This window comes from Ursus arctos, unplaced genomic scaffold (assembly GCF_023065955.2).
Source record: "Ursus arctos isolate Adak ecotype North America unplaced genomic scaffold, UrsArc2.0 scaffold_11, whole genome shotgun sequence".
In the NCBI taxonomy this organism is placed as follows: Eukaryota; Metazoa; Chordata; class Mammalia; order Carnivora; family Ursidae; genus Ursus; species Ursus arctos.
Genome location: NW_026622775.1, coordinates 43,674,914 through 43,700,326, shown reverse-complemented (window position 1 = coordinate 43,700,326; position 25,413 = coordinate 43,674,914). Strand labels below are relative to the sequence as shown.

Below are 25,413 nucleotides of genomic sequence, written 5' to 3'. Positions count from 1 at the left end.
CTCACATGTTTCTAAACTCCCTACTAAAAAATCAAACAATCAAATATTATTGGCAAAAGTGAGCAGTTAGTTTTCCAACTACTATTTAATTTTTAAAGACTAGGTACTCAATTTGTCATAAATATCCAGGCAGCATTTTTCATAATTCCATACTAAGGACATAATCCTTAACTGTGAAATGTGAATGTACAAAAACTGAATTCATACTCTGACACTGAGTTCCTGCTGTTCTACACTTTTCAGATAAGTTTGGTATACTAGAAGGACCTGACTTTTAAGTAAAGAGGTTTCTCATAGAGGTGTGAAAGCAGGTGTTCTGTGATGTAAACCCCTGAAAACAGGCATCTTAAAAATAAAGTCTCAATATAGGGTTTGATCTCAGAAGGAAAAGGTCAGCACACATCAAACAATCAACCTGACCAATTATCTTTAAAAACCATTATCGCAGAACATGGTTAATTAAAACACAGAATGTAGATGTCTTCTTGACAATAAGCCCCAAGATGGTCTATTTCAGTGCCCTGTAAGGACATCATCAATGTTGAGTTGTGTCCAACCAGTACTAAAATTAAAATCCCCCACTTATAAAACACAGATAACTATATATAAGATCTACAAAGTTAAAAATTCACATTGGGTTTTTTTTTTTTTTTTTTGAGTGGTCGTGAAGTATTACTGACCCCTCGATTTTCAGTTGTGGATTCCCACTAAGTCTGAATCTGCAAAGAAGAAACTCTGCTTTGAGGCAGCTGCCCCGGAGAGAGACAAGGGGAGAGACGGGCCCTTTAAATGCAGCGACGGCTTCCTGCTTGCAGCCTCTTTCAGTTAATAAAGGTCCCTCCGTAAGTCAAAGTGTTCACTCACCCAACTACTGTAAACAGTAACAGTAAATGCTGTCAAGAGTGACACAGATTGAGGCAAAGTGACATCACTCTTGATACATAACGGCATTTTTTTTCTTTGTACAGGCTGCCACAAGAGTCTCATTAGTAACGGCCCGAATTCTGAAGACACATCCATAAACCTCTCCTACGGGCCATTTTCAGTAGCTTCATCAGACAAATGAATTCACTTAGATCTTGGCGTGTGCACGCCATCATGAACTCACCTTGTGAGCACACTGAGTCACAGCTCTTCTAAAAATAAATAGGTTGCTTAAAATTTCTGAGGTTCTGGTTTTCTTTAGTAGATGTGCTAGCTGGTGAATAAAACCGCCTCCAAAAACGTCAGAGCCAAAATCACCCGAATAAGTGCTTGAAAAGCCCAGGGAAACAGAAACAAAAATGAGTCATACTGATCCGCATACATGTTGCCCAGGCCCATGCTAAACTGGCTGCCTTTGCAAAGAAGGTCATGCATAGGTCCTTCTCTCTGGAGGAAAGCACATAATATGATCGTTGCACGCCTACCTCTGTTCAAATCCCTCCTGTGATGTGTAACAGCTGAGTGATCTGAGACAGGGTTTTAAAGTCTTGAAGCCTCAGTTCCCTTACGTATAAAAGGAGGACAATGAACCACTCTTATTTTCTCTGGTGGTTGTGAGGATTAGGTGAGACAATGAGTATAAAGCCTTTTTCAATAGTGGAGACTGGGACTGCGGAACCCTATGATAAGTGTGCGGTACACACGAGCTGGTACGGGCAGAACTGAATGACAGGCTGAGCATTCTCATCTGGTTTGTACATTTAATTTCAGTATAACAAACATTTATCTACAGTTTATTGCACTGACTCTAAACAGCACCGTATCTATGCAGCTTTTAGACACTTGCCAAGGGATTTGGTCTTGTCCTGAACCCAATCCAGTAGCTGGTTTTTGGTATATGAAACTGGTAAATCAACAGTAGTGTTTTCAATCTTTTATTATATCCATCCACACAGGGAGATGACGCAGAAGAACTCTGACTCTTCCAAAAGGAGACACTATAATATACTGCTCTATCTTCTGCCTTTGCTGATATTAAAACAAAACAAAACAAAAAGCCCATTTCAACAGAGCTTATATTGTATTAAATAGCGGTTATAAATGTCATCATTCTGACATAATAAATTCTGGTTACAGAAAAAGAAATCTGTGAATATGCCTGTGTTCTACTCTCTGGAAATTAAAAACGTAAAGGATTTTACATACACACACACACACACACACACACACACACACGGGGGAAAGAGAGAGAGAGAAGAAGAAAAAAATCTGCTAAGACAAAACAAACATGAATCCATAATAGAAATACGTAAGTATAAACCCTGATATGTGCCATGAAGAAAAAGCAGTTTGGGAGGTGACAGAAGACCTCCCTGAAGAAGTCACATTTGTTTTGCCATCTCCAAGCTGAGACACATTTCTGTTCTGGGTAGGGCATGGGGAGAGTGAAGAGGAGAATCTCCTAAGCACAGGTGTTGTCCTCATACATAAAATTCAATCTTCGGGAACTGAAAACTGGCCTATGAGGCTGGGGGTGCTGAGAGAAAGCCGGGTATGTCGACTGAATGGTTCCCCTGTTTGAGTGATTTGAAAATTGATCACAAAGAATTTTAATAAAGCAACAGTTCAGTACTTCCTCATTCGACAATGCATGGCAAGTAGATAGAATATGCAATGGATCTCAAACCACAGGAACAAAGAGGTACAAAAAATACTTCAGAATATTTGCCTTTTACCTGGAATAGAGACTTCTTAACCTCAATATCTTTTGACAGAAAAAAGGTGCTCCATTTTACTGGACACGAAAACACCATTTTCCAACTGTTTCCTCTTTAATGAACAATGAAGCAAAGCAGCAGATGGAAAAGCTGTAAGTACTCATGTCTTCTGAGTTGTCACCCTCTGAACTGGGCCAGTTACACAGATTTCTTAAACTGTGTTTTCCTGTTAACGTCTACACACTATCAACTCATAACTATTGCTTTCCAGCACACTGAAGAGAAACATGTGCTCAAGTCCCTTCTCCTGCAGAGAGCGAGAGAGTGGAAAGGATGCTGTTCCTTGTGAACGGTAGAAATGTCTAGTTCATATTGGCCACAGCTATGTCTGGGTAGGTAGGTCAAAAGGGAGAGTACAGATTTTCTAATTTTTCCTCTGGCTCTGATGTTAATGTGCAAAGCTCCTGTGAAATACCTAATTAAATAATGTTTCTATGATTCTTTTTTTCAATTCTCAAAAATTGAAGAAAATATTTGCAAGTATTGCACGTCAAACACCTAGCCTGATTTCAGGGGAAACTTCAAATCATCAAAGAAAAACCCTGAGATAAGGCTATGACCTGTCCTATTGCCTACACATCACGTTGCTCACCAGACATGGTCCAGGTTCCGGAAGAGTCCTATGTGAAGAGCTTACCCGCAGGTATGTGAAGGGGTTTACACATGGACATCTACTTCTGCCTGTAAGAATGACTTTAAATGCTAGTGAGCTTATCAACCAATGTCCTGTGCCTACCTCTATCTTTCAGGCTAACTTGCAGGTCTTCCTACAGAAAAAGATCTCGATCCTAACAATGATCTAATTTACCTATTTTTATCTATATGTTATTGTTTTTTTATTTGGACTGAGGAAGTTTCTGGGTATGACAATTAATATGGTCCCATTTTTATATGTATATGATATTAGCTCCTCTTTCTTTCTTTTTTTTTTAAGATTTTATTTATTTATTTGACAGAGAGAGAGAGAGACAGCCAGCGAGAGAGGGAGCACAAGCAGGGGGAGTGGGAGAGGAAGAAGCAGGCTCCCTCCCAGCGGAGCAGGGAGCCCGATGTGGGGCTCGATCCCAGGACTCTGGGATCACGCCCTGAGCTGAAGGCAGATGCTTAACGACTGAGCCACCCAGGCACCCCTCCTATTTCTATCTTAAGAGGAGCATTCTCTCTTCTGGCACCAGAAGAGCAGGGTTGGAGTCCCGACCTTTTAGCTTCCTGTATATAATCCCCTAGGACAGTCCTTTAACCTCTTGGAAACTCAGCTTTATCACTAAAAACAACCAAACAACAAACAATATTGCACTCACTTATATGTGGAATCTACAAAGGACAAACTCAGAGAAGAGCAGTAAAGTGGCGGTTACCAGGGGGTGGGGGTATGGATAATGGGGAGCTGTTGTGCAAAGGGTAAGACAGCCAGTTAGAAGATTAACAAGTTGACTATAACTAATAACATTTTATCATATACTTAAATGTTGCTTAGAGAGTAGATCTTAAATGCTCTTACCACAAAAAAGAAATGGTAACTGTGTGATGGAAGTGGTAGCTAATACTATGGTGGCAATCATTTCACACTTAATAAATGTATCTAATCAACACATCAGATGTCTTAAACTTGCACAATGTTAAGTGTCAATTACAACTCAATAAAGCAGAAAAAAATTAAGCTGGAAAAGTCTTTCCAACTTCAAATGGGTATTGTTGCACTCAACTGAAATTGCATAGAGGAAAGGACTTTGGAAATTTTAAACAGTTTTTATAATATAGAGTACCAGTAATATACAGAAACCTACTTGAATAAGGGTACAGAAAGGTATAGAAATTCAATTGTATGGCCTCATGAATATGAAAACCTGATTAAAATATGGCAAAACATAGGGGCACCTGGGTGGCTCAGTCAGTTAAGCGTCTACCTTTGGCTCAGGTCATGATCCCAGAGTCCTGGGATGGAGCCCCCATCAGGGTCCATGCTCAGTGGGGATCCTGCTTCTCCCTCACCTTCTGCCTGCTGCTCCCCCTGGTTGTGTTCTATCTCTCTCTCCCTGTCAAATAAATAAATGAAATCTTTTAAAAAATAAAATAAAATGTGGCAAACACAGTGCTTTATTTTGCTTGTTTTAATTTTTTTTAATAAAATATATATGAGGAGTATATGCTACATAGTCAAACAATAAATAGGGATTGGGGGGGGGGACTAGAAAAATGTAAGATTGATTCCAAAATGGAACCAGCATCATGAAAGGAACAATCTTCCCATAATCTGCAGAATGGAGAGGGTGGTGGGACAAGTCAGACACAGAGAACCCAGTCATGGTGCTGTTAGAGCAGCACAACGGAAAGTGCTAGGAGCCAGAATGAAAGAAGAGGAGAGTCTAAACGGCACTTCAAATTCAAAGAACTGGTACCAGTTGCACAGAATGGACAAAAGAGAAAAACAAGTGAAAATGACAAGGAAGTTACTACTTATCCTAGAGTGATGAGGGAACATTTAGTCTATGTAGACCTCAATGAGCTACTTTTGCTTAAAGGAGAACTTCATATCTTTCAGGTGAGCTGGAGCAGAGAAAAGTCCAAAAATTTTGGTTCTAGAGTGAAATTAATAATAGCTACCATTTATTAAGCAGTTAGTTTTCAAAAACCATGTTAAGCATTTTCAGACATTTTTCAACATATTACAACATCTCTATACAATAGGTAGTATGTTTTCCTTACTTGGAAAGGCTTAGAAAGTTTAGGCAACTTGGGAAAGTCATATAACTAGCTTATAGCAAAGCACTTGCCTATATGAACAGTAACGATTAATTTGGGATTAGCAAATTCAACTAGATACACTAATTTCAAAACTGGAAGATCAGCATGTTTCTATGCTTGAGTTACAGGCAGAAAAATCAAGAAAAAATAAGACAAAAATATCCTGATAACTCTGAAAAGCTTTAGTAGTATGATAAAATTTTATTTAGAAGCAAGGAGTATATCTTACTTTTCTACCCTCAGTGCCTTAAACACTACACTATGCTCATTAAAAATAAGCTTAACAAGAGAATGAAAAAAGGAATAAATCAATGAATGAAAAAGTATGCTGTCCTGCTGTGGGTAACTCAGATAAAAATCATACTAAACATACATGAATTCTTTATTCAAAGAAGATGATTGACAGCCTTCTAGAGGAATTTGCTCCAACATGTACCAACTAACAGTGTGATCACATCATTTTCAAATCTCTTACTAAAATTTTAATCCATGGGGCACCTGGGTGGCACAGCGGTTAAGCGTCTGCCTTCGGCTCGGGGCGTGATCCCGGCGTTATAGGATCGAGCCCCACATCAGGCTCCTCCGCTATGAGCCTGCTTCTTCCTCTCCCATTCCCCCTGCTTGCGTTCCCTCTCTCACTGGCTGTCTCTCTGTCAAATAAATAAATAAAATCTTTAAAAAAAATAAAATAAGATAAAATAAAATTTTAATCCAAATATTTATCTCACACTTTTTAGTAAGACAGAGAAGGGCTAAGCCATGTACTGTATAGCACTATGGAGTTTCAAATCTATTTTTAATTTGTTCCTTGGCCTGCTCCACTCGAGGCAAAATAATTAGTTTTTAGGAAGATATTTTGTTTGTTTTTGATAAACCTTTAATCACCTCAGATTTTTTCAGTTTTTTAAATCCATTTTTATGTTTCAGTGAAGTTAAACCAATCTAAAATTGAACCCATTAATTTGATGCAATGATTAGTTTCTCCAGGATGATGGAAGAATAACAGATATAATTAAATCAAGTGATTAGGTGCTTTTCTAATATCTATATCCTGACTTCGTGTTTTCTCTGAAATAATGATTGATTTTTTTTTTCTCATCACCTTGCAACCACGGCTTCTAGAAAGGACCATCTGGAAGTTGAAAAGAAACCAACAAAACAAGATTTAAAGTAGATTCAGAGGTCTCTTTTTCTTTTTCATATGTACTGATGGTCTAGATTAGAGGTCAGCAAACTGCAGCCCATGGGTTAAATCCAGTCCGCTGCCCAGATTGTCTGGTCTGAGAGCAAAGAATCATCTTTACATTTTAGATAGTCACATTTTAACAGTTACATCCGTACCTAGATAATATCCTCAATTTTGACTTTTGGCCTGCAGCACCTGGATTATTTACTATCTGGCCCTTTAAGAGAATGTTTGCTGACCCTTAGTCTAGACGATTTTTTTTTCTTAAAAGGAAGAATTTAAAGCCTCTGTGAAATGGTTATACGATTAGTAGGAGTGTAAGTGGATACAGAGTTTACAATGAAGCATTTTTGGCTCCTACCACTTAGAATTTGCTGTCTGGAATCTGTTACTTAGGGTTTTATTTGTCATTAAATGTTTGGCATGCTTTCTCATGAAGAATGGATGGCCATTTCCTACTAAACCAAAAAAAAAGTGTTATATGAAGTTTTATAAATATCAATTTATATAGTTTCTCACAGACCAAAAAGGAAAATAGAGATATTTGGTACTTACTGAGACAACAACAACAACAAATCACACATTTAGTTTTTCATAAAAAGTTAAAACAGAATGTATATTGTATATTGAACCACTGGTTGCAGTGATCCTTCCTTCCTGGAGTAGAGGACAAAATTGAGAGGAGGCATCAGAATCTTCCAAAGAGCACGTCCAAATTAAGCTCCTCCAAATTCTCCTCTCCTGCCCCTAGGCAGTGAGACTCTCTTTGCTGTGTTAAGCAAATGCTCTTCCAAGGAGTGTAAAGTCAACCCCTCAGGGGTACTGACTGGGTTGGAAACCAATGAGCTGCTTTAATCCCTCTCAACACAGAAAACTGAACAATGCTCTCTATTCCAGATCCTAAACGGTACCCAAGACAATAAGGGCTCCAACACAATTGTGGGAGGCTCAGACAAAAAAGGATCAAAGTGTACACCTGCATTACAACACTAGTTTAACTAGTAGTATTCCCCTTGCAGGGGTACATAATTGTTGCAGGGGTACATATAAAAAGACCCACACAATTTGTTTCATTTTACCAGAAAAAAAGATTTTGAATGATTTAAGTTATTAACAATTGAACAGATTAAGAATACTGTTCAGAAATACTTGGAGATACATTAGTGAGTAAAAAGATATTGATGTTTAATTAAAAATACACTTTTTTAAAGTAGAATATAACAATATTCTTAGCCTACTTTGACAGAGTTAAGTTCTCACACCAGTGGAATTTGAGTATTTTTCGATATTCTGACCTTCTCTGGGGAAAATGCGGCCAATACAAACAAATCACTTGATAATTTAATTTTTGAAAATTTCTGATACATTTCTCTATAAAGTATAATTTTTCATCTTTGTATTTAACAGTGATTTAAGTTGATAATGGGTAGGCCATACACTCTAAATCTGGTTAAAATACATAATAACTATTTAGCCATAATAGCTATCTTTTACTGTGCTCTCAAAATTGCAAATACATTGTCATAGCATATTCACCCAGAAATTTGGAGATTTCTATATTATGGATGAGAAAACATGTGGGTGATATGCATGATACTTTCATACATTCGCAAAGTGGCTTAAAGATAATCCTATACTTAAATTAGGCTGTCTAAAATCTTACTTTTGACGTCTGCCTTCTCTGTAACTCTAACAAGCAAAATAAAAATTATGAAGGTATTAATAAAGTAGACAGATTCAAATCCCAAAGTAAGCTTTAGTGCCTAAATACTCATTTGATTCATCCATAATTTCCAAATCTCCACTTCTCTTTATAGTATGTGGATATGCCCCGTGGGTGACATAAATGGCTCGTGGAACATGAAACCAGGCTCAAAGGTACAGACCCAAGGAAGGGAAAAGTCGCATTCTAGTGCCTAAGATTTAACCCCCGCCATTCCCATGGAAACAGATATTTTCATGTAACTGCATAATAAGACTTGTTAGAATTGATTGCTAACAATTGCAATGTATTTAGAAAAAAAAATAGCACGAACACACTACCTACTTGCTATAACAAAATGACATCAAAGAGGTCAGGAAATGAAAGTAAAGAATAACAATGTGTTCTCCTCTGCCCACCCAGGTAATCACTCCCTCTACCTCCATTTCAATGTGCCAGAGTGCTGTTCCAGTATGAAAACCCCTATATATATGGTTTTGGTGTAGCTAATTGGTTGTGCTCATTTGCTAAATGCAAATTTCACCAGAGCAAAGGAGAAGAAAAAGAGAATTTTGTTCGATCGAAATGTTCAACGTGCCGGAGGAGATGACCCATCGTTACAACAGGCTTAAAATCTCAGGTGGCTGTGGTATTTCCGTCCACACCCAGAGTACTGCCAGAGCTAGACTGAAACTAGGATGCCCTCCTACAAGGCAGCCTTCACCACAGCGGAAGCCAAAAAGAGGGGAGGGGTAGATTTTGAGAAAATGAAAGAAAAAACAATTCCAATTTTACTTTATTTCAAACGAGTAAATGCACTTGATTCAGTTGCTCAAAAAATCATCTCAAGAGAAGTGAGTTTCAGCACACTAAGAAGGCTTAACTATTTTATGGATCTGCGAGGTGTGTAATTCTAAACGAGCCAAGGTTTCCTGTTTGTTTCTAAGGCCTCAGGCTCTTTGAACGTCGCGGAGGCCTTAGTGGTCCCCGGGGCCCCTCTCCGCGTGGGAGTCGCCCGGCTTGCGGAGGCTCGGAGCCGCCCGGGCGCTGGCAGAGCGTTCCCACGCTCAGGCCGGGTCGGGAGGCCACGGTGACCCCAGGGGCTCCTTCCCCTGGCTTTCGCCCTCGCAGCTCCGCCCCGGCCGCCCCTCCTCTCCGGGTCCCTGCTCGGGAGCGTGGGAGCGCAGCTGCAGCCGGGAGCGCCGGGCGGAGGCATCTCCGAGGATGCGCGCCCGCGACCCAGGCAGGAAGCGGAGGATGCAGTGAGGCGCTGGGGACAGCGCGGGGGGGCCGCCCCGGGACGCCCCCTACCCCCTCCCCGCGCGCGCGCGCACACACACACACACACACACACACACACACACACATACACGCGCGCGCGCGTCGCCAGAGCGGGGCCCAAGCTAGAGGGGCCAGTCACTTACTTGATGTCTTCCCACACCTCCGGCCCGTAATTGCGGATCACCAGCAGCTCCAGCGCGTGATTCACAAATCCGTACTGCAGGGACGGGGGAAACCTGAGCGTCAGGGACCAGCGGTAGGTGGGAAGGAGCTCGAGGGCAAGGCTGCAGCATCAGCTGCCACAGCTCTGGTTTAACCTTGTCCTCTGCCCCCTGGCTCCGCTCTGTTCGGGGTACTCGGCGCTAAAAAGAGGCATCAGAGGCGCGCCACGTCCACCCCAATAAAAGGCAGATCCTCTCCGCCACCGTCCGCCCCATCGCCATGCCACCTTCTTACCCCTCCGCTCACCTGTCACCGCTCCGAGGCAGGCTGGGCATCCGGGAAAGTGTGGCGAAGGGGACGCGAACCCGGCACCTCCCCCGCCCCCGGCCCTCAGCCACCCACACCAGCGGGGTCCGCCTGAGCCGAAAAGCCCCCGCGCCTTAGCCGCAAGTCCCCTGCCCGAGCCCGGTAAGTCGCGGCGCGACGCGGAGTGGCAGACCCTCCCCTAAGAAGCAAAGTCACCGACCCCAGCATTCCCACCACCGCTGCCCAGGTCACAGGCAAAACAGCGAGACTGCTCCCGCAACCGGCGGTGCTCTGCCCCCGCCCCCGCGCCAAGCTCTGGGGACGCGGCCGGTTGGTTCCCTTGAGCAGCCAGGCCCGGCGGGGCAAGGCGTGAGGTTCGTAGCCGGATCCGGCTGGAGGCACTCACCATGGTGTCTGCGACCGGAGCCGAGGAGGCAGCCCCCACGCAGAGGCACGGCCGAAGGGACCCGGGTGGCGGCTGCAGCAGCGACAGCGCAACAGGACCGCGGCGGCAGCATAGAGCTGGAAGCGGCGCTGCAGCCTCGGCTCCCCCTGATTGCCACCTTCTCGCAGCCAATGGAGAGTCGAGCCGCTGGAGGCTGGTCGTTGCCTCCCAGTTTTCAACCAGTCAGCGACAGAGGAGGGAATTCGGATGCTCTCCGCGCTGCTGCGCTCCAGTGCTTTCCAGCCCCCGCCCCGGTGACGAGGGTTTCATTTGAGGCCATTACATGACGGCGGAGAAGCCCCGGTCTTGCTTCTTGCATGAATTCGGGGGGAGGAAGAATGCGGCTGTTGTGGTCCCACCCAATGTATTCTCACCCAAAGGTCTGCCTTCAGGGGTAGCAAAACTAAGGAGGAGAGAGAGAGAGAGAGAGAGAGAGAGAGAGAGAGAGAGAGAGAGAGAGAGTGTGTGTGTGTGTGAGCGCGTGAGCGCGCGCGCGCGCGTGTGTGGCAACAGACAAGCCCTAAAAAGGAATATGCCCTCATGGTCAGCATCCTCATGTTCATCGTCCTCTTTGCAGATAAACATTTCCTTTGTGGCTTGATTCCTCAACAGCTTTTGGCAAACTGAAAGCTAATAATACTGAGTGTAACACATATTACTTGTAGTTAATGAGACTAGTTGAGTGAGCCAGCTGAAGCATTCAGTTTGGTGAGCATAGTAATACAGTTTGGTGAGCATCCTGCCAAACCCAGCTTTGCCCATTACTAAACTTCCCTGCAAAATCCAGTATTCTGTGCTTGATCCTGGTGGGACGCCTGACCCTACACCATAGGAAAGAGCCATGAGTCCAGGGAGTTTTTAACTGTCCAGAACTGACTTCTGGTCCTCTGCCTCAGAGGTAACAGATAAACTGGGGGGGGGGGGGGGGGGGACGTACAAAATGAGCAACCTTTAAATTATCCATCTCCCAGTCTGCATTCTACCAGTCACTTAGGTTCGTTAGTGCTCTGAGCCCCAACGCAAGGAAAAGATGAGAGGAACAGGAACTTTCTGTTGATGAAAACTCTGCCTGAGGCACGTGAATAGGCTTAACTAGTGTTAGGTCCGAAGTGAGGAAGGGAAAGCAAGTATTGCTTCTAGGTCACCAGTCTCAAGTGGACCTGAGAAGCCAGGATACTATTATGTAATGTGAACAGTTTACTGTGAGAACAATTTCAATATGGTAGAGAAAATGTCAAAGCAAGAACACTGTACTGGCATTCGTACCTGGAGATCTATGTTGGAGTGTAATTGATAAAGAAATAATTATATAGAAAATAAACAAAACAACAAATAACTTATAAAAACACTGATTTTATCAATGATGAAATGATCAAATTAGATTCATACAATAGAACACTTTACACAATAAATTAAATACTAAACCATTATTTATTAATTATTAATTTTAACTATTCAAATAGCCTATTACTCTATACAAACTCTGAAAAAGATAGATACATAACAATACAGAAAAATATGTTATTAAATAAACAAATGACACATGAATGTAATTTTTGGAGGGTTGTATAGGATAACATGCTATTTGGGTAATAAGGCCACACTCACACATTGCTGTAAGTATAACCTTTGGGGAGAGGCATAGGAAAGTTTTGATATGTCTTTTGTCTATAATTTGAACCCGTGGCTGGAGAGACCAAGACTTTTGCATTTTGAATTATGACCCGCTGTAGCTTTTGATATTTTTCTATGAAGATGTAATAATTTTTAACTTGTTAAAAAGAATTTTTATCAGGGACACCTGGGCGGCTCAGTCAGTTAAGCATCTGCCTTCTGCTCAGGTCATGATCCCGGGGTCCTGGGATCGAGCTCCCCATCAGGCTCTCTGCTCAGTGGGAGCCTGCTTCTCCCTCTCCGTCTGCCTGCCACTCTGCCTACTTGCGTGCGCGCTCTTTCTCTGTCAAATAAATGAATAAAAATCTTTAAAAAAATAAGAATTTTTATCATATCTTGACCGGTCTTCTTTTGACCAGCAGTAGATCCCTGTTGCGTCTCAGTATGGAGAGTGCTTGATGTCCTCTACCTTAGACTTTTCATATGCAGAAGATAAAGAGAGGAACTGCTCTCTAATTATGAAAAAAGAAAAGTCCACCTGGAGAGAGATATGAGAGAAAGGAAGAATGAGCGTCCCTGTCAACTTTTGTTCTTTCTCTCTCTGAAGGTCAAACATTCCCCCATCATTGCTCTTCTGTCTGGTAATTTTTTGCATTGATTGTCCTTCCGTCCAACACCTATTTGTACTTACAAATATATTTTGCCATTTTGTTGTCTAATTGTTTTATATTCACTCTGAATCCAAAAGAAGTTATGTTCCCTAAACCTTTGCCAGCTTTTGTTTGGCCCAGAAGACACTACAAAGGGCATGATGTTCCAGGAGAAGGGGGTGCCCACCAGCCATGGAGGATCCCCAAAGGAGGTCACTCTGCTTCTGCAACACCCTACCCCTTGTCACCCCCAGCATTCCTATGACAAAGGAGCATATTACCTTTGTAGGGACTGATGAGGGAACAGAAGGCAAGCTGAGGACGAAGCAGAAACTGACACCCTGAACCCCCCCCCCCATGGGATGTACCTGACATTCCTCAGGCACCCCTGGCTGCCCTAAAGGACAAAGAAATAGTTAACATATGGATACCACAATCCTGCAAGACTTAAGTCTCCCTCAGTTTACAAATGTTTTAGCAGTTTACAAGAACGAAGCATTTCTACCAATAACCTAGCTTCCGGAAGGGAATGTAGATACAATTAAATGTCCTTGTAATCTGCAGGCTCCAGAAGTTCCCAACCATCTTAATGTTAATGCCTTGCTAGAGGGAAAAACTACCTTAGCTTGACAATGGCAAGGCCTCTGGGATCTTGTGACTCTTCTTTAACATATGAAAGTACTTCCTCAACCTCCCTTTTTTGTTATCTCCCCCAACCCCATAGTATATAATCAGCCAGCACTCACAACCCGGTGCAGCAGGTCTTTCTGTCCACGGGTCCTGTCCCTGTGCTTTAATAAACCACCAATTTTGCACCAAAGACGCCTCAAGAATTCTTTCTTGGTCGTTTGCTTTGGGCTACACCCCACTGAACCTCATGTATATTCCACGACCTCATCAGGGACCAAAGGCTAGGCCATCCTAAGATGGGCCACTTGGGTATGCAGACTATTTTTTTAAAGGTTGTTTGGTTTTTTTAAATAATTATTATTTTATTTATTTTTTAAGTAAACTCTACCTCCAAAGTGGAGCTCGAATTCGCACTGAGCCAGCGGGGTGCCCTCGGTATGCAGGCTATTTTGAGCCAAGGAGTTTGAGACCCTGCAAGCTGAAAAGAAATTTTACCCCTCCCTTAACCACATAAGAGAATCCAGATTGAGGGTGTGTGTGTGTGTGTGTGTGTGTGTGTGTGTGTGTGTGTGTGTGTGTGTTCAGAATAAGGGTGACCAGTAGAGATAAATTTTATCTGAGCAACTCATCTGTATGGCAGGACAAACATCTAGTTATGAAACGTCTGCTCTTCTTATCTCCCTGTGAATTGCATTTCTTCTGTTAAAACACAAAATTAGGGGCGCCTGGGTGGCTCAGTGGTTGAGCCGTCTGCCTTCAGCCCAGGGTGTGATCCCAGAGTCCTGGGATCGAGCCTCACATCAGGCTCCTCTGCTGGGAGCCTGCTTCTTCCTCTCCCACTCCCCCTGCTTGTGTTCCCTCGCTCGTTGGCTGTCTCTCTCTCTGTCAAATAAATAAATAAAATCTTTAAAAAAACACACACACAAAATTAAACCAAGTAAATGTGAAGATCTAATCGCCTTTATTAAATAATTCATGAATCAGGCAGCACCCTCTCTAGCAAGTAGAGACGGACTCCAAAGAATTGTTCAAAGTGGAAGGTTTTTACACAAGAATGTTTGGGGGCAAGAAGGTTATTAGCAAAAGAAAAGGATTGTTCTAGGTAAGGGTGGTTTGGAGTAGGGGAGAAGATGTCTTACCTCATCTTTCCCTGGGGGATGGAGAGGACCCAGGTGGCGGACTCCGTGGCACAGAAAAATTCTACATTTCTGGGGGGGACATTGAAACTGCAATAAAATTACATATTGAGCACTCGTTTGGGAACTGTCGAAGCGAGACCATTTGGGGGCCTGTGTTTGTTTTTTTACTACTTTACTTTAAAGTCCCTGACTCCTACCCCCTTTTCCTTAGTTCAGGATGACATATATACTTCATTTCGCCTGACTGTCTTTGTGAGTTCTGCATCTGCGTGGATTGCCCTGTCGTACACAATTACATTTTATTATCTCCGGTGAATCTCTGTTAATCTAGGTAGAAGAACACTTGAAGGGACCAGGAATTCTTGCTCTGAGACAGTTGGCATAGTGGGCAGGATAGTTTCACTGGCGGGACACAGCTTGCCCTGGACAGAGCTGCCGCTGAGAGGTCCTGGGAAATCTGACAGACTGCCGGCGCAAGGTAGGATTTCTTAACCATCTCAACCCCACCCCCCCGGAATCCATCTGCGAAGTCCGATGGATCAAGAGGGGTGGCAGTCGTTTTTCTCTCTTCCTAAATTTAGATTATCAGGAGAAAATATTTGTGGAAGTAGTTTCTCGGGCTTAGCAACTCTTTGGTTACTGATCCCTTCCCTTCCAGAGATCATCTTTGTTTTCTTTTGTCTCTGTCTTTCATATTGCTTGTCAAACAGACTTGGAATGTGTGCGCATGAGGTCAAGGTTGTTGCCCATGGACACCATGCAGGACTCGAGCCTGTAAAAGCTGTTAGAGCGTTCAGCCACCGAACTCGAAGCCTCCCATAATAGGGTGAGTCGGTCACAGATGGGTCGGATGGACACTGGGCCATCCACTACCTTCAGGAAAACTTCCATGCCATCAGGTGCGCTGTAGAACACGGTCCCGACCCCATGGCACAGCTCTCCGAGGTATGAATGTAGCTCCAAGAGACAAAAGGCTTAGATAAAGCTGTTAATGGACATAGTCCGCATAGGAATTTTTCTTTCATCTTGTTCTGTGTCCTAAAACCTTGGTTTTGTGACCAGTGTGAGACTATTCTCTTTGGGCTCCTCGTTCCGGGGGTGCACTTATTAAGGTGCAGTTTGGTGGTGAGTCCCATAGACTGGGGTTTTGGGTCTCTGTGTCCTGCTGTGCCAGCTCTTAGGGGACTTTCTCATGAGAGGTAGGAGCCCATGGGAACTTTTGTCGTCTCACTGTTTGTTGGTGCTGGAAAGTTTCATCTCACTAGCACCAGCCCGGTATCCCAGATTAGAGGGCCTGTGAGTGGAGATGCCTCATGTTTTCATGGGAGACCAGAGAGACACCATCCTTGTTATCTTATTAATGTAATGACTAGCCTTAGGGACTTCCTTGACAAGATAAAAGAACAGAAATCAGACTTAGGTCAAAAATAAATGTCTTCATCCAATGTAAAATCCCCTTCTTAAAATCCAGCCTCATTTCCCTAGAAGATTTACAGAGATCACTCAGGCCTAATCTCTAGGTATAAAGTATACAGGTTATTCATGTAAATGTTGAAAGCCAGAAATGAGTTTAACAAAAGCACCCAAACTGGCCATAGGGCTTGCTTTGTGTCTACCTTCCAGGGCTCTCGTAATCAGGCTCTGCCAATTTCAGACATTATTACTATGCAATATCCTTTATGATGAGGTCACGGAATACAAGTGAGGTTCAGTGGGGTGGAGTCCGGAGCCGACGACCAAGAAAGAATTCTTGAGGCGCCTTTGGTGCAAAATTGGTGGTTTATTAAAGCACGGGGATAGGACCCGTGGGCCAAAAGAGCTGCTGCCCCGGGGTTGTGAGAGGTGGCTGTTTTTTACCATGGGGTTGGGGGAGGTAAGGAAAAAGGGAGGTTGAGGAAATACTTTCATATGTTAAAGAAGAGTCACAAGATACTGGAGGCCTTGCCATTGTCAAGTTAAGGTTGTTTTTCCCTCTAGCAAGGTATTAACATTAAGATGGTTGGGAACTTCTGGAGCCTGAAGATTACAAGGACATTTAATTGTATCTACGTTCCCTTCCGGAAGCTAGGTTATTGATAGAAACCCTTCGTTCTTATAAACTGCTAAAACATTTGTAAACTGAGGGAGACTTAAGTCTTGCAGGATTGTGGTATCTATAGGTTAACTATTTCTTTTGTCCCTTAGGCCAGGAGTGCCTGAGGAATGTCACATACATCCCATGGTGGGGGGGGGGGGGGGTGGTTTGCAGGGCATCAGTTTCTGCTTTGTCCTCAGCTTGCCCTCTGTTCCCTCATCACTTTATAGGTGTATCCTAGACTCCCCCCCCCCCCCCCGCCGCTGCAAAAGAATTTGTGTCCCCTGGACAGCAGCAGATCTTTTAAATTATAAAGGCCATTTACCTTACTTTCAAAAGAGTCTACCAAATTTAGAAAGATTATTTGGCTATATTCACAACCTTCCCTTCAGAGAGGGAACAACATGACCAAATTTTTTCATAGGCCCTTCTACGAATGATCAGTGGAAGGCCAATATTCAGGAGCTGATAGAAGCCAAGATTGAATTATGTACCTAGACAAAAAAAAGCCTTCTGTTAAAATGCATTACACAGACTTTGCAAAGGCATAGATCTTTTCGCTCTTATTTTATTTAAAAATTCTCCCTGATATAAAGAAGCAAATTTTGTCCCTTGATATTTAAGCTGTAACCTGGTTCTTTGGGGAATTAGAAACAACTGTTTTTGTCTTACAAATTTCTGCAAAACCAGGACTGCCTCTCCAGAAGCAAGTCCAAACCCATCTATCTCTACCAATCACTAAAGCTTACCTACCCCTACCAAAAAGTTCGTGGATGTTATAAAAGATCAGGATATTGGAGCAAAATTGTTCTGTACTTTTAAAAAAAGGTAAATTTAAAATAGCAATTACCCTGAAACTCTAAGGAAAAAAATTTTTTTATTACATTCTTTCTCTGTCCCTTCAAATTATAAATCTTACTATATCTTTGAAATGTAAACACAGCCCACAGTTGCCTGAGACTGAAAAAAGAGAAAGAAAAAGAAAAAAAAAACAAGAGGAAGAGGCCTTTTTAAAATACAAACTACAGGGGGGCGCCTGGGTGGCACAGCGGTTAAGCATCTGCCTTCGGCTCAGGGCGTGATCCCGGCGTTATGGGATCGAGCCCCACATCAGGCTCCTCCACTATGAGCCTGCTTCTTCCTCTCCCACTCCCCCTGCTTGTGTTCCCTCTCTCGCTGGCTGTCTCTATCTCTGTCGAATAAATAAATAAAATCTAAAAAAAAAAAAAAATACAAACTACAGAGTATAACACCTCAGATAATGGGCAGCTTTGTTCCAAATATACACCTTGGAAAAATCTTGGATAGTCTCTCTGTGCCTTTGTGATGTAAATTTTTTGCCCCCCACATTCTCTAGGAACTAAGAGCCTTTCTTTGAAATGCAAACTTAAGGGAGAAGTTTTTCATCAGAAAAAAAAAAAAGAAAGGTATTTGAAAATTGAGCCTATAATACCATATCTCTGCACAAATATTAGTAAAAACAAAAGCTGCAAGATTGTGTTTGCATCTTGTCTGTGTATTTTTAAAATGTATGTCCATGTATGGTGTATATGTGAGATATTTTTTCTACCTCCGGGTGGTGTTGCTAAAATTCATTTGTAAAAGGGCTCTATTTAATTGGTTTGAAGGCAAGCCCTTGTAAGGATTGGGTGTTCAAAAACTCAAAATGATAAGGACTTCCCCAGATGTTTTCAGGTTCACATGATCTGGGAAATTATTCAGTATTACAGCTAATTTAACGTTGTTGGTTTAATTAAGATATACATGTCTGTCTTTAGAATTATCAGCATTAAATATAAAACTGTTATTCTGCTTGTGTTGACTGAAAGTCAAATAAGGTCATATCCCTCTTGCAAATTTTTTTAGAAAATAAAAAGCTTAGAATGGCTGACTGTGTCTAGAGCCTCATGAAGTTTTATCAGTAGTCTAAACATAATTGTTAAGAACAAATAAACTCAGTAGAATGTAAATCAATGAAAAGATTTTGGGATAAACTTTTAAATAGCTCCCAAAATGTTTGGTAATCTAAAACTTTAAAGTTCTGCTAAGTTGAATGATGGGTTAAGTTAAATTTGTTGAATACCTAGGTCATTTCCAAATAAGATAAAATAATGAAGCATTAAGTACTAAACCTGGGTTTTTCTACTTTTGTCTTATTACAGGAAAACTAAAGATAAATTTGGGTCTTTTTGTAAATATGCTTTATGCTTTATTGAAAAATTGTACTGTGAAAAAGTCTCTAGGTGCGCCTGGGTGGCACAGCGGTTAAGCGTCTGCCTTTGGCTCAGGGCGTGATCCCGGCGTTCTGGGATCCAGCCCCACATCAGGCTCTTCCACTATGAGCCTGCTTCTTCCTCTCCCACTCCCCCTGCTTGTGTTCCCTCTCTCCCTGGCTGTCTCCATCTCTGTCGAATAAATAAATAAAAAAAATCTTAAAAAAAAAAAAAAAAAGAAAAAGTCTCTAAAAATTATGAAATACAGGAACAGATCTGCCAGTCTAAAGAACTCTTGTGGGATCCCTGGGTGGCTCAGTCGATTAAGCGTCTGCTTCTCTGCCCCTTCCCTGGCTCATACCCATTCTCTATCTCTGTCTCTCAAATGAATGAATAAGATCTTAAAAAACAACAACAACAACAAAACTCTTGTGTGACAGTTCACAATTGCTCGCTACTTAGCTTTCACAAGAAATTAAGGCTTCTAAGCATTACAAAATCTAATCAATGTAATGAAGACCCTGGAAATGATAAGGGAAACAACTTTTCCATGCAAGGAAAGTGAGATTTGTGATTTTCGTGAAAAAAGTATGAAGAATAAGAATATAGTTTTGTTTGGGGGAAAAGAAAGCTGTTTTGTCCTAAAGCGAGGCTGGTTATTTGGGGAGGGAAGACTGAGGACAAAGTCTGAATGTAGACAGGTTGCAGGTTTGTGGAGAGGGAATCTTTAGAGACCAGTTACGTGTGTGGTCAATTTTTGCTAAGATTAAGATAAATTTAAGTAAGCAAATGAGTTTTAATATCAAAAGTACACTAGTGCAGGGGTGCCCGGGTGGCGCAGTCAGTTAAGCATCCGACTCGTGGTTTTGGCTCAGGTTATGATCTCAGGGTCCTGCGATCAAGCCCCACATGGGGCTGTGTGCTCAGCCCCAAGTCGGCTTGGGTTTCTCTCTCCCTGTCCCTCTGCTCCCCCTTCTCTAAAATAAACAAACAAATCTTTTTTTTTTTTAAAGTACACTAGTGCAAAATATTGGTGTTCTTTTTGTTAAAAGGATAAAGATTTATTGAATATTGGTTTGCTCTTAATAAGAAAATATAAACAGAAGTTTTTATTTACCTTTTAAGTTATCTACCTCAAAAAAAAGGATTCCGTGTTTTGCCAAAATAATTTGCTATGTTCATTATATATAGTTTATTGTTTTATGAATGCCCTTGATTACATAGGAAAACTGAGTGTTAATATTAAAAGAGCTAAATTTTGCTCACAATTATGTAAACTTCTGCATTTGCCCTTGATATCTTTGTCACTTTGATTAAATGTATGACTCAGTATTGTTTCATGATGATTTCTGTTCATATTAAGTGAAATATTCAAACCTTTTGATATTTTTTGACATACTCCCCAAAATCAAATTCTAAAATGAGGACTTTGGACCACAATCTAACTGAAATTTTCCAGTGGGCCCCTGAAACATTTCCAAACAATAACGTTGTGAGAAATTAAACTAATTAGTCTTACTTCATATGTTAATTTACATGGGAAGAATAAGTGATATTAAACCCTCTTAGATTCTATCTCTAGAGATACGTTATTAAAAGAAGTTTTCCAAAAATGGTCCAAAAGTCCTAGAAAGCTGATGATACCTACCATGTATGTTATTTATCTTGAAGTGGTGTGTATGTCAAAATAACCAGATCTTCTTATCAATTGCATTGTAATGAACTCAAATCAGCTCTATTAGCACGGCTATTTTTCATTCTTTTCTCATTTACAGACAGTGACACTGTTACTCAGATGCTCGTAAAACCTTTCTTCAGATGTGTTTTAACTTCAGGGAGACTCATGGAAAGAACTCTGAGTACAGGTTTCTGATAGCCTTAAGATCATAAAACTGAACTAGGGGAACATTTCTGGGTTGACTAGAAAAACTGAATTCAAGCAGAACAAGAATTAATATCATGGGACTTGAATAAACTAAGGAGGATAATTATAAATTTTATAACTTTGTGTTTGTAGCATTGCTGACTTTTTAAAATGCCTTGTTTTTCTTGATTTAAGAAAACTTTTTCTTTTAAGCAAACTGAAGTGATTTGATAAAATATACCTTTGTGAATAAATTGAAATATTTATGTTGCTCCCTACCTGAACCCTCCAGAACTCAAAAACTCTCAGGTAGTATTCTTAAATTTTTATGGCTAAATATTTTTTTGCAAAAGTTCAATAAGAATCTGTATTTCTTAGGACACCACTGATCACATTGGTTATATTACCAAAGCTTTGACTGGAATGTGATATTTGAGAGAGGCATGCATACGCTCAGCTATGACCAGCTTTGAGGAACTCAGGTTGGCTTTATGGAGCCAATAACGCCCCTTGGAAATAAGAGCTTGGTACCTGGCTTACAGAATTCCCAGAGCCTTGCCAGGTGGGTAAAGAAGGTGCAGGTGCAGGAAACAATACTTCGAGGACCTCGAGAAGAAAGGAATTCTCCCAAATCTATAGGTACTGCAGGCCTAGTCTGATGGCAAGCATTTGGCTTGGGTTCTGGGCTTCAGAGGCTGTTAAAAGTTCAATCTAGAGATTCCTAATGAAACGTTCTGGTAAAGTAGTTTTTAAAGGATCTATATGGTTCTTTCAAGACTTATGGAAATAATCAGGCCAAGTTTTGTTTTTGTTCTTTGAAACAAGACTTATTTTGCAAATAGTGTTAATTTGGCTATCTTTGGTAGAAATGGGAGCAATTATAGAGAGAAAATTTTTTTCAATAGTGCATTTTTTGTAGATATTCGATTTGGATACTATTCATTATAAACTGGACTAAATCCTGATTTATTCTAGTATCCTCCAATGCCTGGCTACAACTCTCTCAACTAACATTTGATTTTTTTCCCCCATCTTTTTGACTTAGAATCATTTGAGAACTAAAACTATCCTTTTCCCTAAAGCCCTGCAAACTGAATATAAACAACTTGATGTAAACTTCAGAGAAATTGCCACAGTAGTTGATATACAGATGATCTTTGTGTCTATTGCTCTCTGGGCCACTCAGAAAGATCCCCAGACTTTTAAACTACAAACCAGGACAGTCGGTCAGATTGCCACTGCTTGCCCTCACTCTATCTGAAGATGCTTGGAGCCTGACATCTAGAAATCTTGACTGGCTACCTTTGAGAACTCAGAAGCCAGTTTATAATTTGATCCAATCACTAACTGTTGTTTTCTTTTGTTTCCATAGAAATACTTTTCATTTAATACCTGACTACTGGAACCAGAGGCCTAACTTTGAGAACACAATTGCATCACTCTCTTCTGAAATGAAGTGAAGTGACCTATTGTCAGGAGTAAGGGACTAGTTCAAGGACATGAAACAGTATACCAGATCACCTTCCCCGAAGCTTCAGAGGAGGGAACTGTCAGGGCCAAGGGCAGGTGGCCCCCAGATGAGCCACGTGGCATGCGGACTATTTGAGCTGAAGGCAGTTGAGACCCTACAGTTTCCTGAGAAAATTTCCTCCTCCCTTAACTGCATGGAAGAAGCTAAATTGGGGTTTTTTTTCCAGATTAAGGGTTAATAGCAGACATAACTGTTATCTGAATGATCCATGTGTATGGAAGGGCAAACTTCTAATTATGAAACATCTGCTCTTCTTATTACCCCGTGAATTGTATTCCTTTCTTCTCAAGTTCCGACCAATACCCCCCTCTCCTTAGTTCAGGATGACAAATATGCCATATTCCTGTCTTTGGAATTCCTATGTCTGTGCAGATTCCCTGTACATATGCTGTTCAATTTGATTATCTCCTGTTAATCTGTCTCCTGTCAATTTGACTCTTGGTCCAGCTAGAAGTACCCTTGAAACGGAAAGGAATTCTTGCTCCCTGATGCCCTCTTCTCTGTATACCCCACGCTGAGACGAATTAGTTATGGAGGAACAGAAGGAGCTTAAGGAATTGCTTAGTCAGCCCTAAAGTTAACACTATTTAAACATCAGTTCAATGCATGAAAAATAAATAAATAAAAAGGCAATATGTGGCCTTCAGAAATATCAACTGAAATGACTCACAACAAATTAGTTGAGTAAGTTAAATATTTTTTTTTTAAGATTTTATTTATTTATTCGACAGAGAGAGACAGCCAGCGAGAGAGGGAACACAAGCAGGGGGAGTGGGAGAGGAAGAAGCAGGCCCACAGCGGAAGAGCCTGATGTGGGACTCGATCCCGCAATGCCGGGATCACGCCCTGAGCCGAAGGCAGACGCTTAACCGCTGTGCCACCCAGGCGCCCCGTGTAAGTTAAATATTAAATGTATTATAACTACTGTTTTCAAGCCTTTCCCAAAGATGTGACAATAATAAACCTTAGGCTGGTGATGAAAAGGAACACATTTTTGAAGGGTGTTCTCAGGTCTCTGCATGTGTTTTTCAAGGTTTTGGTGTTTCGCCAGTTTTTCCTACCATGGAATCAGGGCTTCTATTTTGGGATCATTTCATGGAGGAGAATGTTCTTTAATTTCAACAATTCCCATCTGATTTATATTTGTATGCTCCTTAATCTGCGTGGTTCAGAGCCCAATGAAGATTTCTTGGTGGAGCCGCCAGTACTTGAGTACACGTGTCTATTCTAAAACCGTTCACAATTCTTAAAAGCCTCTAGATATTTCATCAAAGTGTTGATCTTTCCTAGTCTATGTTCAGTTACATGACTATTACTGATACAAAAGGAAATAGGAGAGAATGAGCTGCTAATTCGCTCCTTTGAATACTTCTCTTTTTATCTTTTCTTTATTGAAAAGAAACCACAACAAAGAACAAAGTCAGCTCTGGGGACAATATGGTGTAGTAGTTCATTGCATACACTCTTCAGTCAGACTGCTTTTCTCCCCCATGGTTTAGTAGTGGTGTGAACATTGGACAAGTCACTTGAGTCCTTTGAATACAGTTTCATCACTTATAAAATGGGAAAAATACTAGGTCAATACACTCCAGGGTTGAGATGATTAAAAATAGTGCCCACCTCACAGGTTTATTGTGAAGAGCAAATCGTTAATACAAATGGGATGCTTAAAGCAAGAGTGGCACCCATCATGCACTGAGAAACCATCAGCTAATCTTATTTTTGAGGTTGTTGCTGTTATTGCTGTTTTTAAAATCAGCCATTAACATGACTAAACCCCATGAGTGCCCCCTACAGAAACGTAGGACTGGCCAGCCCTAAAGTTCACTGGCCTCCACTGGCAATGGACGCATAGCAAAAAGAGCCAAAACACGGCAATTAGAAGATCTGGATCAGCCTTGTCAGTTACTGCTTGGCAAGTTAACCTGAATCCCAAATTCCCAGTTTCACAATGGTGGTAACACTGCCTGGCCCACTTTCTTAAACTAAGGTACTAGGAGACTCAAATGAGACATGTTGGAAGGCTTCTCATGAACCTCGAAGAGCTACACCACTCTGTTACTGATTGTATGGAATTAGTAGTTGAATGAACCAAAGACTCACATAAGAAAACACTGAATGACAAGTGACAACTAGACAATCTTTTGGCTGTGTAGTGGCCAAGGGCAGGCTCCCCCAGGATGGGCCACTTGGCTGTAAACATTGCGTTGAGTTAAAACCAAACAAAACCCAGCAGATTCAGAAAAAGCTTTTTAAGCCCCCTCTCAACTGCCTGCAGGTAACTGGAGGGGGAGAGCTGTGAGCAGAGATTCCTCTCTATCTAAGATACTTATTTGCATAATGGTATGCAAACTATTTCTTTGCTTTGTCTTCCAAACATCTCCTTTCACCTTCTTCCTAATGGTCTTCTCCTCTACATCCTCAGATTCTTACCCCTCTCCTTAGTTCATATAAGCCTCAGGTTGCCTCACTGTCTTTGGAATTTCTTGTCTATGTGGATTCCCATGTGTATGAAATTCACTCTGATTTCCCCTGTTAATCTGTCTCATGTCAATTTGATTCTTGGTCCAACTAGAAGGATCTTGAGGGCATAAGAAATTCTTTCTTCCCAACAGCTGCATCTACCTTTGACATTCATATTGCTGTTCTTTTCTTTTTGGTTGAAAATAAAATTCAAACATAACTAAATGATACAATAATGTTATGCATTTTCTAACAAACACAAGATGAGTAAAAATAATAAAAAGGAAAGAAATTGTCCATTGATCTATTTACCTAGAGCATGAGCTTTTTTTTCTGAATGGGAACTTTATCAGCAACATAAAAAGTTAAAATTAGCCCATGCCAATATGATAAAATAATACTCATTTCCATTGACATTTACAGCAAAACAATTTCATTGAATGTAATCATGAGTATGTTTACAAAACATAAGTATTTAATAAAATGTCACTTAGACTGCATTTTGAAGGATCTTTATGATTTCTGGTGTCTGTATATAATGGCTCCCCACATGGCAAAGAAAGTCAAACTGGAATGCAGAAACAAAAAATCCTAAACTGGTTTAACCAGATTCAAAGAGCTGGTAATGAGGTTTCACTTGAGAAGCATCAATACCCTCTTGAAAAGATTAGAGTGTGAAACAACATTTGCTCTACTAGAATGATTT

The 25,413-nt window shown here is 41.2% G+C and overlaps 1 protein-coding gene across 1 annotated transcript in view; it reads right to left on the bottom strand.

The window, feature by feature from the left end:
• The window catches only part of GUCY1B1 (guanylate cyclase 1 soluble subunit beta 1), a 45,829-nt gene extending 34,803 nt beyond the window's left edge, over positions 1-11,026 (bottom strand). The window contains exons 1-2 of the mRNA XM_026499536.4: positions 10,491-11,026; positions 9,760-9,833 (exon numbers count right to left, since the gene is read on the bottom strand). Coding sequence (XP_026355321.2) covers positions 9,760-9,833; positions 10,491-10,493 — 77 coding nt within the window. The 5' untranslated portion in view covers positions 10,494-11,026. The remainder of the gene's footprint in view (positions 1-9,759; positions 9,834-10,490) is intronic.
• Between the last annotated feature and the right edge of the window lie 14,387 nt (positions 11,027-25,413).